This window comes from Colobus angolensis, unplaced genomic scaffold, assembly GCF_000951035.1.
Source record: "Colobus angolensis palliatus isolate OR3802 unplaced genomic scaffold, Cang.pa_1.0 Scaffold128, whole genome shotgun sequence".
Taxonomy (NCBI): domain Eukaryota; kingdom Metazoa; phylum Chordata; class Mammalia; order Primates; family Cercopithecidae; genus Colobus; species Colobus angolensis.
The window spans coordinates 1,357,656-1,368,454 of record NW_012114030.1 but is presented as its reverse complement, the minus strand read 5'-3'; the positions used below and the strand labels follow the sequence as shown (position 1 = coordinate 1,368,454).

The 10,799-nt window shown below is 51.6% G+C and overlaps 1 protein-coding gene across 1 annotated transcript in view; it reads left to right on the top strand.

Annotated features, from left to right (window-relative positions):
* Nucleotides 1–6,606: 6,606 nt before the first annotated feature.
* The window catches only part of NFATC2IP (nuclear factor of activated T-cells, cytoplasmic, calcineurin-dependent 2 interacting protein), a 14,831-nt gene continuing 10,638 nt past the window's right edge, over nucleotides 6,607–10,799 (top strand). The window contains exons 1-3 of the mRNA XM_011933469.1: nucleotides 6,607–7,059; nucleotides 7,777–7,849; nucleotides 10,165–10,282. Of these exons, the coding sequence (XP_011788859.1) occupies nucleotides 6,682–7,059; nucleotides 7,777–7,849; nucleotides 10,165–10,282 (569 nt within the window). The 5' untranslated portion in view covers nucleotides 6,607–6,681. The remainder of the gene's footprint in view (nucleotides 7,060–7,776; nucleotides 7,850–10,164; nucleotides 10,283–10,799) is intronic.

Here is a 10,799-nt window from a genome sequence, read left to right as displayed (position 1 = left end):
ATGTTGGCCTGGCTGGTCTTGAACTCCTGACCTCCTGATCCACCCACCTCGGCCTCCCAAAGTGCTGGGATTACAGGCGTGAGCCACCGTGCCCGGCCCCCGTGTGGGTGTTAAAATGCCAGTCATAGGGGATTCTTGCATTCCCATAGGCAGCTTGACTTCACTGGCCCCACTGCCCCCACCACTGTGGCTTTGATTTCCCTCCTTATTTCTGGAACCAATAAGATTCTGTCTTCCTTTTGAGCTTAGCTACCTATTAAAAAAAAAAAGAAAAGCAGCACTCTTCATTATATTTTGCTTAGTGTATGCATGCATTTGGAATACAAACCTCTACCACTTCTTTATGCTTGCATCTTGAACACAAGTTTCTGAGACTCCAAAAAAAAAAAAAAAATCCAGATCATGTGGTACAGCATTGATCTGCTCCCCACCAGCTGCTCGCATTGCCATAATCCCCTACCTTAACCTTCAGCTAAAATAAGCTCTCACATGGCTGTAATCCTTGCCATTCCCTACTACCTTTCTCCCAGCCTGCTTCATTCATCTTGGTTTCCTGCCTGTCTGAAGCACCTGAGCCTGTGACTCCTGGTGAAAATATCCTGCTGGCCAGGCTTGGTGGCTCACGCCTGCAATCCCAGCACTTTGGGAGGCCGAGGCGGGTGGATCATGAGGTCAGGAGTTCGAGATCAGCCTGGCCAACATGGTGAAACCCTGTCTCTACTAAAAATACAAAAATTAGCCAGGTATGGTAGCCTGCGCCTGTAGTCCCAGATACCTGGGAGGCTGAGGCATGAGAATTGCTTGAACCCAGGAGGCAGAGGTTGCAGTGAGCCGAGATCGCGCCATTGCACTCTAGCTTGGGCAACAGAGCGAGACTCTGTTTCAAAAAATAGAAAACAAAAAGAACACATCCTGTCTTGCTGGGGTCAGATCCATGTCCAAGTCATCTCTGTGCCCCTGCTCCCCAGCTGGGGGATGAGAAGAGTCAGGGAGTGAGTGGGGAAGGAGGAGGAGGAGTGAATGAAGGGCTGTGGGAAGTGCTGTGATGGGTGCTTTATGCATTCAGGGTGCAGAGGAAGGAGACACCCTTGTGAGCTCTGCCACTCTGGGGAGTCTCCCAGAAGTTGAGGTTGGAACAAAGGTGTGCTGCCTCCCACCAAGTGCCCTGGAATTAGACTAGCTGTTTTTTGTTTTTTTTTTTAAATGGAGTCTGGCTATGTCGCCCAGGTTGGAGTACAGTGGTGCAATCTTGGCTCACTGCAGCCTCCACTTCCCATGTTCAAGTGATTCTCCTGCCTCAGCCTCCTGAGTAGCTGGGACTACAGGCACACACCACCATGCCCAGTTAGATTTTTTTTGTTTGTTTATATTTTTAGTAGAGAGGGGGTTTCATGATGTTGGCCAGACTGGTCTTGAACGCCTGACCTCAGATGATAGATGATCCGCCTGCCTCAGCCTCCCAAAGTGGTGGGTTTACAGGTGTGAGCCACTGCGCCTGGCCCAGACTAGCTGGGTTTATGTGAATCCCGGCTCCACCCCTTTCCAGCTACATGACAAGCTCTCTGAACTGCAGTTTCCTGGTCTGTAAAATAGACCATGAAATAGTAATTCAGAAAATGAGGACGTTATTAATGAGTCTTAAATGACATGTAAAGCATACAACAATGTCTTAGCAAGGACTCAAACATGAGTTTTTATTATTTGATGTCTTTTTTTTTTTTTTTTGAGACAGGGTCTCACTAGGCTAGGCTAGGCCAGGTTAGAGGGTAATGGCACAATCATAGCCCACCATAACTTTGAACTCTTGGATTCAAGTAATTCTCCCAACCCAGCCTCCCGAGTAGCTGTTACTATAGGCGTGCACCACCACACCCGGCTGGCTAACTTCTGTATGTTTGGGTAGAGAAGGGGTTTTGCCATGTCGCCCAGGCTGGTCTCGAGCTCCTGGCCTCAAGTGATCCTCCCACCTCGGCCTCCCAAAGGGCTGGGATTACAGTCGTGAGCCACTTTGCCTGGCCAAAAAGTACGTTTTTTTTGTTTTTTTGTTTTTGAGACAGAGTCTCGCTCTGTCGCCCAGGCTGTAGTGCAGTGGCCGGATCTCAGCTCACTGCAAGCTCCGCCTCCCGGGTTCATGCCATTCACCTGCCTCAGCCTCCCGAGTAGCTGGGACTACAGGCGCCCGCCACCTCGCCTGGCTAGATTTTTATATTTTTTAGTAGAGACGGGGTTTCACAGTGTTAGCCAGGATGGTCTCTATCTCCTGACCTCGTGATCCGCCCGTCTCGGCCTCCCAAAGTGTTGGGATTACAGGCGTGAGCCACCGCGCCCGGCCTTTTTTTTTTTTTTTTTTAAGAGATGAGGTCTCGACTGGGCACGGGGTAATCTTAGCACTTTGGGAGGCTGAGTGGGGGCATAACGAGGTCAAGAGATCGAGACCATCCTGGCCAACATGGTGAAACCCCGCCTCTACTAAAAATATAAAAATTAGCCGGGCGTGGTGGCGCACGCCTGTAGTCCCCAGCTACTTGAGAGGCTGAGGCAGGAGAATCGCTTGAACCCAGGAGGTGGAGGTTGCAGTGAGCCGAGATCGCACCACTGTACTCCAGCCTGGCGACAGAACAAGACTCCGTCTCAAACAAAAACAAAAACCAAAACCAGAGATGAGGTCTCGCTATGTTTGCCCAGGCTAGCCTTAAGCTCCTGGACTCAAGCAATCTTCCCATCTCACCGTTCCTAGTAGCCGGGACTTACAGGTGAACTTTCAGCTCTTGAGCAAGGTTTGGGGAAAGGAGACTTGAAAATTTCAGACTCTCAGGGCCACCTTCTGCTTGCAGTTTGCAGTGGCTTCCCGAGGGCGCCCAAGGTTGACCTGCAGCCTGGCTACCGAGAGGGGCTGAAGGCCTCCTGAGGCTGGGAAGTCGGTGGAATCCAGGAGCCTCCGTTTCCTGGAAAATAGCTCCACCTGCTGGCTGTTGTGCGCCCGCAGTCTTGACCTTGGCCGAGTCTGCATGCGGAAGGGAAATGCGTGCTGGTCCAGCTGGGGGGCGCATGGAGGGGACATCGGTGCCGCGGTTGGGATGGAGGCGTATGGGATGGGACGAGGGCAGAGGTCGACATGCCGTTCTGCGTGGATGTATGAGGCGCGAGTTTTGTGAGCACCGTGGGTGTGCGAGCAGCATGTGGTATTGGGTGTGTGCCGTGTGGGTATCCTGCGCGACGTATGGCGTAGGACGTAAGTGTGAGGCGGCAGGGGGTTATGCGGCTGGAGGCAAAGTGGGAAGCGTGAAGTGTTGAAGGGGCGTGTTTGTGTTGTGTTGGGATATATGTTGTGCAAGAGTTGCCAACGCTGTGGATGTGTGGAGGGCGTGTAGTCTCTGAGGTGCACAATATTGTTGGTAGGAGGTGTTGGGGAGTGTGTTCGGGAAATGTAATTAAGAAACAAAATATCTCAACCCAACAAACTTCTCCACATAGTAGAGACAGAAAACAATTTTGTTATTATTTTTGATTAAAAAGTTGTGAAATGGGCCGGGCATGGTGGCTCACGCCTGTAATCCCAGCACTTTGGGAGGCTGAGGCCGGCGGATCACCTGAGGTCGGGAGTTCTAGACCAGCCTGACCAACAAGGAGAAACCTCGTCTCTACTAAAAGTACAAAAAATTAGCCAGGCATGGTGGAGCATGTCTGTAATCCCAGCTCCTCAGGAGGCTGAGGCAGGAGAATCACTTGAACCCCGGAGGTGGAGGTTGCAGTGATCCGAGATTTGCGCCACTGCACTCCAGCCTGGGCAACAAAAGCAAAACTCCATCTCAAAAAAAAAAAAAGTTTTAAAATGTATTATTATTTTTCGTACAGTTGGGGGTTTTACTATATTGCCCAGGCAGGTCTTAATGCTCAGCCTGAAGAGATCCTCCCACCTTGGCCTCCCAAAGTGCTGGGATTACAGATGTGAACCACTGTGCCTGGCCTTAAATTGTATGTATTTATTTATTTTTAGAGAGAGGGTCCTGCTGTGTTGCCCAGGCTAGAGTGCAGTGGTGAGATCATAGCTCACTTCAGTCTTGAACTCCTGGGCTCAATCAGCCTCCCAAGGACTACAGGTGTGCGTCACCACACCCACTAATTGTTGTTACTTTTTGTAGAGACAGGGTCTTGCTATATTGCCCAGGCTGGCCTCGAACCCTAGACCTCTAGTGATCCTCCCACCTCAGGCTCCCAGTGCTGGGATTACAGGCATAAGCCACCATGCCTGGGCTGGTTTTATTATTGAATAAGCATAATTTTTCTTTCTTTTTTGACATGGAGTTTCACTCTTGTTGCCCAGGCTGGAGTGCAATGGCACGATCTCAGCTCACCGGAACCTCTGCCTCCTGGGTTCAAGTGATCCTCCTGCCTCAGGCTCCTGAGTAGCTAGGATTACAGGTGCCCACCACAATGCCTGGCTAAGTTTTTGTATTTTTAGTAGAAAAATACACCACCATATTGGCCAGGCTGGTCTCGAACTCCTGATCTCAGGCGATACACTTGCCTCAGCCTCCCAAAGTACTGGGATTACAGCTGTGAGTCACTGCGCCCAGCTTGAATAAGCATTAAGTTAGAATCATCACTGGCAATCTGCTAAAAGATTGCAAAGGCAGAAAGAAATATCTCATCCTTCATTACGGCCAAGCAGGTATAAACCATTATCCTGTTTTCAAGATAAAATTTCAAATTCCATACTGTTACAGGAATTGCAGGTTCATATGCCCACTGTGTAGTCACAGCTCTGTGACTCTGAGACCGTGGGGACGCAGCAGAGAGTTTAATGATCGCAGGGTGCCAAGCGAGGTGATGGGAGGAGACTCTCAAATCTCTCTCCAAGGAGTTCTGGGCTGGGGTTTTTAAGGGGTTTGTGGAGGGGTTTGATGGGCTTGAAAATTGGGGTCATTGATTGGTTGGGAAGGGGGATGAAATCGTCAGGGTGTAGAAGGTGCATTTTGGGGGGAGTCAGCTCCTTGTGGGGTCCTTCAGGTCAGCTGAGTCAGTAGTTCCATCAAGACCTGAAGGAATATCTCAAACGGAATACCTAATATGATGTCCAAGCTGTGATTCGAGAGCAGTTAGGGGGAACTATAATCTTGTGACAGGGGCTATGTGACTGTGGGGCCACAGACACCGGATGGCTTTGGGGAAGCAGGTCAGGGAGCAGCTGCCCTGAGATCAATGCTGAGCGCACCACAAGCTTGGTTTCTTTACACTTCTCCCGCTCCCTTCTTCCCAAGTTTATAGGGGCGGTTGCAATACCATGTTTTCAAGATAAACAATGACTGGTCCTCAAGTAAGAGGACTTGACAACATCTTTAGTCAAACGTAGTTCAGCCTTTTTTTTTTTTTTTTTTGTGAGACGGAGTCTTGCTCTGTTGCCCAGGCTGGAGTGCAGTGGCGTGATCTTGGCTCAATGCAAGCTCCGCCTCCTGGGTTCACGCCATTCTCCCGCCTCAGCCTCCCGAGTAGCTGGGACTATAGGTGCCCGCCACCTCGCCCGGCTAATTTTTTGTATTTTTAGTAGAGAAGGGGTTTCACCATGTTAGCCAGGATGGTCTCGATCTCCTGACCTCGTCATCTGCCCGCCTCAGCCTTCCAAAGTGCTGGGATTACAGGCGTGAGCCACCGCGCCTGGCCTTTTTTTTTTTTAAATTTTTTAAAAAATTTTTTGTGACAGTCTGGCTCTGTCACCGAGGCTGGCGGGCAGTGGCTCGATCTCAGGTCACTGAAACCTCCACCTCCCGGGTTCAAGCGATCCTCCTGTCTCAGCCTCCCAAGTAGCTGGGAATACAGGCGCACACCACCATGCCCAGCTAATTTTTTTTTTTTTTTTTTCATTTTAGTAGAAATGGGGTTTCACCATGTTGGCCAGGCTGGTCTCGAACTCCTGACTTCAGGTGATCCGCCCGCCTCGGCCTCCCAAAGTGCTGAGCCACTGCGCCCAGCCAGCCTTATTCTTTCTTTAAAGCATTTTTGAGACAGGCTGTTACCCAGGCTGGGGTGCAGTGGTGCGATCTCCGCCTCCCGGGCTCCAGCGAAACTCCCACCTCAGCCTCCTGAGTAGTTGGGACCACAGAGGGGTGCCACCACGCCGGGTAATTTTTGCATTCTTAGTAGAGACGCGGTTTCGCCACATTGTTCAGGCTGGTCTCAAACTCCTGAGCTCAATCAATCTGCCCACCTCAGCCTCTCAAACTACAGGGATTACAGGCGTGAGGTACCGCGCCTGGTTAAATCCGCGGTTTCTACAAGGAATTCCAGGCCCGTCTTCTTCCTCCCGGAAACTTTACCACTCGAGGACTACATTTCCCAGGATGCCCTGTCCCTAACCAAACCGGAAGATGGGTGTCTTGGATGGGCGGGTCCGGGAGAGGCTAGACTGTGGAGAGGAGGCCCAGCCAATGGGTGAGGCCGACTGAATCGAAACCTATGGTGATTGCCCCGAGGTGATTGGAATCTTTGGCGCCTTGGTTTCAGAGGTGGGAGCATGATGAGCGGGGACAGAGACCAATGAAAAGGCGGGAAGGCGGATCCCGCGCGTGTGGGCGTGAAGAGGTGCTGACGAGCAGGCTGTTTGTCCAATGCAAGGCGAAAGTCGCTGAAGGGGGCAGGGCGAGGTGAGAGGAGGCGGGCGTGTGTTGTGGAGGAACTTGTGCTATGGCGGAGCCTGTGGCGAAGCGCGGCCGCATGTCCCGAGGTAGCGGTACGGGCCGAGGGGGTCGGGGCGGTCGGGGCCGGCGTCCTCGAGCCCAGCGGTCTCCATCCCGGAGCACTCTGGACGTCGTGTCTGTGGACTTGGTCAGCGACAGCGATGAGGAAATTGTGGAGGTCGCCAGCGCTCGCTGTGCCGCCGACGAGGTTGAGGTTGCACCCTCGGAGCCCCCGGGACCGGTCGCGTCCCGGGATGACAGCGACAGTGACAGCGAAGGGGCGGACGCGCGGCCCGCAGGACCCCCGCGGGAGCCGGTCAGGCGGCGGCGGCGGCTGGTGCTGGATCCGGGGGAGGCTCCGCTGGTTCCGGTGTACTCGGGGAAGGTGCGTCCGGTCCCGGGGAGGGGACAGGCAGAAGGGCCAGGGGCTTGGCCTCCGGCGGGGGTAGGGCTGTAGGGGTGTTGAGGCTGGGGTTCTGGAGCTGGTCATGGGGGGCTAGGGTGTTGGAAGGAGGGAGAGGCAGGGCTCCGGGACTTTCTGCAGACCGGGGTGGTGAAGGAGGGTGGGATGCGTTGGAAGTTTAGGATTTCTAGGAGCTAGAGTCTTGGGGGCACAAGGAGGCTGAAGAACTGGGGTTCTTGATGGTTTGGAGAGGGACTGTGAGGACCTGGGGCCGTTGGATTTCGAGGCTGGGGCCCGTGGCAAATGAAGCCAGGGAGCTGGGGTATTGGGGGTTGGAGTCCATGCGGGTTCAGAGAGGACTGGGCAACTCCAGGAGGCCGGGGTCCCCCGATGGTCGTGTGAGCTAGGGGGCTGAGAATCCCTAAGAGTCTGGGGTAGAGGGGCGACTAGTAACCTAGTTAAAAAGGACAAGGAAGCACACATCTTCAGAGTGTCTTAGGCAGATGGAGGAAACGGTGAAGGGTACTTCCATTCTGAATCCTGGGGAAGCTGGATTCCTAGGTTGCCAGGAGAGGGCCAAGGTGTCCACGATCTTAGGGAGGATTTGGGAGCTGGGTGTCAGGGAAGAATCACCCCCAATTTTTTCCTTCTGTAGGGGGAGGACTTGGGCCTGATCCCTCTCCCTCCTTGTCTTTGCAGGTTAAAAGTAGCCTTTGCCTTATCCCAGATGACCTATCCCTCCTGAAACTCTACCCTCCAGGGGATGAGGAAGGTAAGGGAGGGCGTCCAGAGAGAGGCATGCAGCGCTGGCTTCTCTTAGGAGACTTCCTGTGGTTTATATTTCTGCAGTCAGTTGTCTCCTGAGGCTCAAGGGAAGGGTGTGGGAGAGGGGATTCCTGCATCCCAGCCACAGGAGCTGGATTGTTAACAAGCATAGAATGTATTAATGTATACATTTCTGGTGCCACCTAAAGAGGTGCTGATTCCGTAGTCCTGAGCCGGGCAGGAGGCAGTGAGGTGTTGAGAATCTGTGACAACTTGTTACAACTACAGCAAGTTCCTTGGGAACACTGGAGCCAGCAGGGTGTTCTCTGAATCTTATCAGGGATGCCCTGTCTTTGTCCTCCCCCAGTGATGCATTTTTTGCAAACTCAAGGGCAGGGAATAGGAATCAAGTCTAAGAAGGAAATAATCCAGTGGGCAAATGGAGACCTTGGACCAAGACTCTTGTGCCATGAGGGAGTATGGTGGGGTGATTAAAAGCAGACAGGAGCCATCTGGCCTGGGTTTGAATCTCAGTTCTTGCTCTCTCTTTTTTTTTTTTGAGACAGAGTTTCGCTCTTGTTGCCCAAGCTGGAGTGCAATGGCGCGATCTCTGCTTCCCGGGTTCAAGCAATTCTCCTGCCCAAGCCTTCCCAGTAGCTGGGATTATAGGCACGCGCCACCACGCCTGGCTAATTTTTTGTATTTTTTAGTAGAGATGAGGTTTCACCATGTTGGCCTGGCTGGTCTTGAACTCCTGACCTCAGGTGATCCACCCATCTTGGCCTCCCAAAGTGCTGAGATTACAGGCATGAGCCACCGTGCCCAGCCTCAGCTCTATCTCTTAATAGCTGTGTGATCTTAGGCAAATTTCTTTTTTCTTTTTTTTTTTTGAGACAGTCTCACTTTGTCACCAGGCTGGAGTGTAGTGGCGCGATCTCAGCTCACTGCAACCTCCATCTCCCAGGGTCAAGCCATTCTCCTGCCTCAGCCTCCTGAGTAGCAGGGATCACAGGTGCCCACCACCATGTCTGGCTAATTTTTATATTTTTAGTAGAGATGGGGTTTCATCATGTTGGCCAGGCTGATCTCGAACTCCTGAACTTAGGTGATCTGTCCACCTTGGCCTCCCAAAGTGCTGGGATTATAGGCGTGAGCCACCATGCCCGGCCTGGGCAAGTTTCTTAATTTCTCAGTGCTTCAACTTCCTCATTATGAAAGTGGGGATAATAGTAGACTCCATTTTGGTGCAGATTTTGGTGAGAATTAACGAAAGGGAATATAGGGAGAGCTGCCTCTTGGCTAGATGTATGCTTTAGGACAGTACCTAGGACATAGAAGTGCTATGCAAAAGGTACCCCTATCCCTGATACTCAAAACGTGGGCCCAACTTGCTAGAAATGCAGAATCAGCTGGGCGCAGTGGCGCAAAGTGCTGTAATCCCAGCACTTTGGGAGGCTGAGATGGGAGGATTGCTGAAGCCCAGGAGTTCAAGACCAGCCTGCGCAATATGATGAGACCCTGTTTTTACAGAAAAATAAAAAAACAGGCGTGGTGATATGTCCTAGCTACTCAGGAGGCTGAGGTGGGAGAATCACCTGAGCTCAGGAAGTCGAGGCTGCAGTGAGCCATGATCATGCCACTGCACTCCAACCTGGGTGACACAGTAAGACCCGGTCTCAAAAAAAAAAGAAAAAAGAAATGTAGAATCACAGGCCTCTCGCAGCTGCTATATTTAGTTAGGACAGGATTTCACGCCTTCAGCATTACTGGCATTTTTTGGACTGGAAAATTCTTTGGTGTTAGAAGCTATCCTGTACATTGTAGAAAGTTTAGCAGCATCCTGACTTCCATCCCTGGGAAGTATTATACCTCAGCCCCCTCGCCCTCCACATTTTGATAACCAATATTGTCTCTAGACATTGCTGCATGTCCCCTCAGAGGCAAAATTGTCCCTGGTTGAGAGCCACTGATCTAGGGTTTCTTATCATTTTTTAATTTTCACAGTATTTATTTTCGTGGTTTGTGATGATCTTTTATTGACAGCAGGCAAATAGAAATTTCTGTATTATAGAAAATAATACCTGGTTTCATTTCATGAGAAATTTAAGTTAATTTTAAGTTAATATGAGCTATTTTTATACTAAATAGCAGTCTCATCCCCTGCCCCCTTTCCCAGTATTATCGTGTGGCCCTGTGTGTGCCAGGGGCTCCGTGGTCTCCTCCTTTCCTGGGATCTTCTTGAAGCCTCTGACTTGTTTCTTCTTGGCCTTCGCTGGCCTCCCTTGGATAACCTCCTTCTACCTTCTCTTCCTTTGCCCCCAGAGGTGGAGCTGGCAGATTCGAGTGGTCTCTACCAGGAGCGCTCGCCATCACTAGGCTCTCCCTGGAAGACAAAACTGAGGACTAAGGATAAAGAAGAGAAGAAAAAGACAGAGTTTCTGTGAGTGAGGCCAGGGCCCTTGGGCCCTGGGAGCAGGAAATGAGTTGGAGGGGTAAGCGGAGGCAGGTAGGACCCTTGGGTGGCTCTTGAAAGGGTAAGAAGAAGGGATAGAAGGACTGTTGAGGTTCATGTGGGGAATGAAGTGCTTGGGAAAAGAGGTGGCTTACCCCGGGAGGTGACAGTGAACCCTTCAGGACCACCCTTGGGAGTGGATTCTGAGACCCTAGTAATGCGAGCTTAAGGTGTGGTTCCAATCCGGCTTCTGTCCTCTCCATGCTTCTCTTTCTTCATCTGTAAAACCCCGTTTTACAGCCTGGGAAACAGAGAGAGACCCTGTCTCTATAAAAAGTAAAATAAAAATTAGCCTAGCATGGTGGCATACTCCTGTAAACCCAGCTGCTCAGGAGGCTGAGGTGGGAAGATCTCTTGATCCCAGGAGTCGAAGGTTGCAGTGAGCCATGATCGTGCCACTATACTCCAGCCTGGGTGACAGAGTGAGACCCTGTCTCTAAAAAGC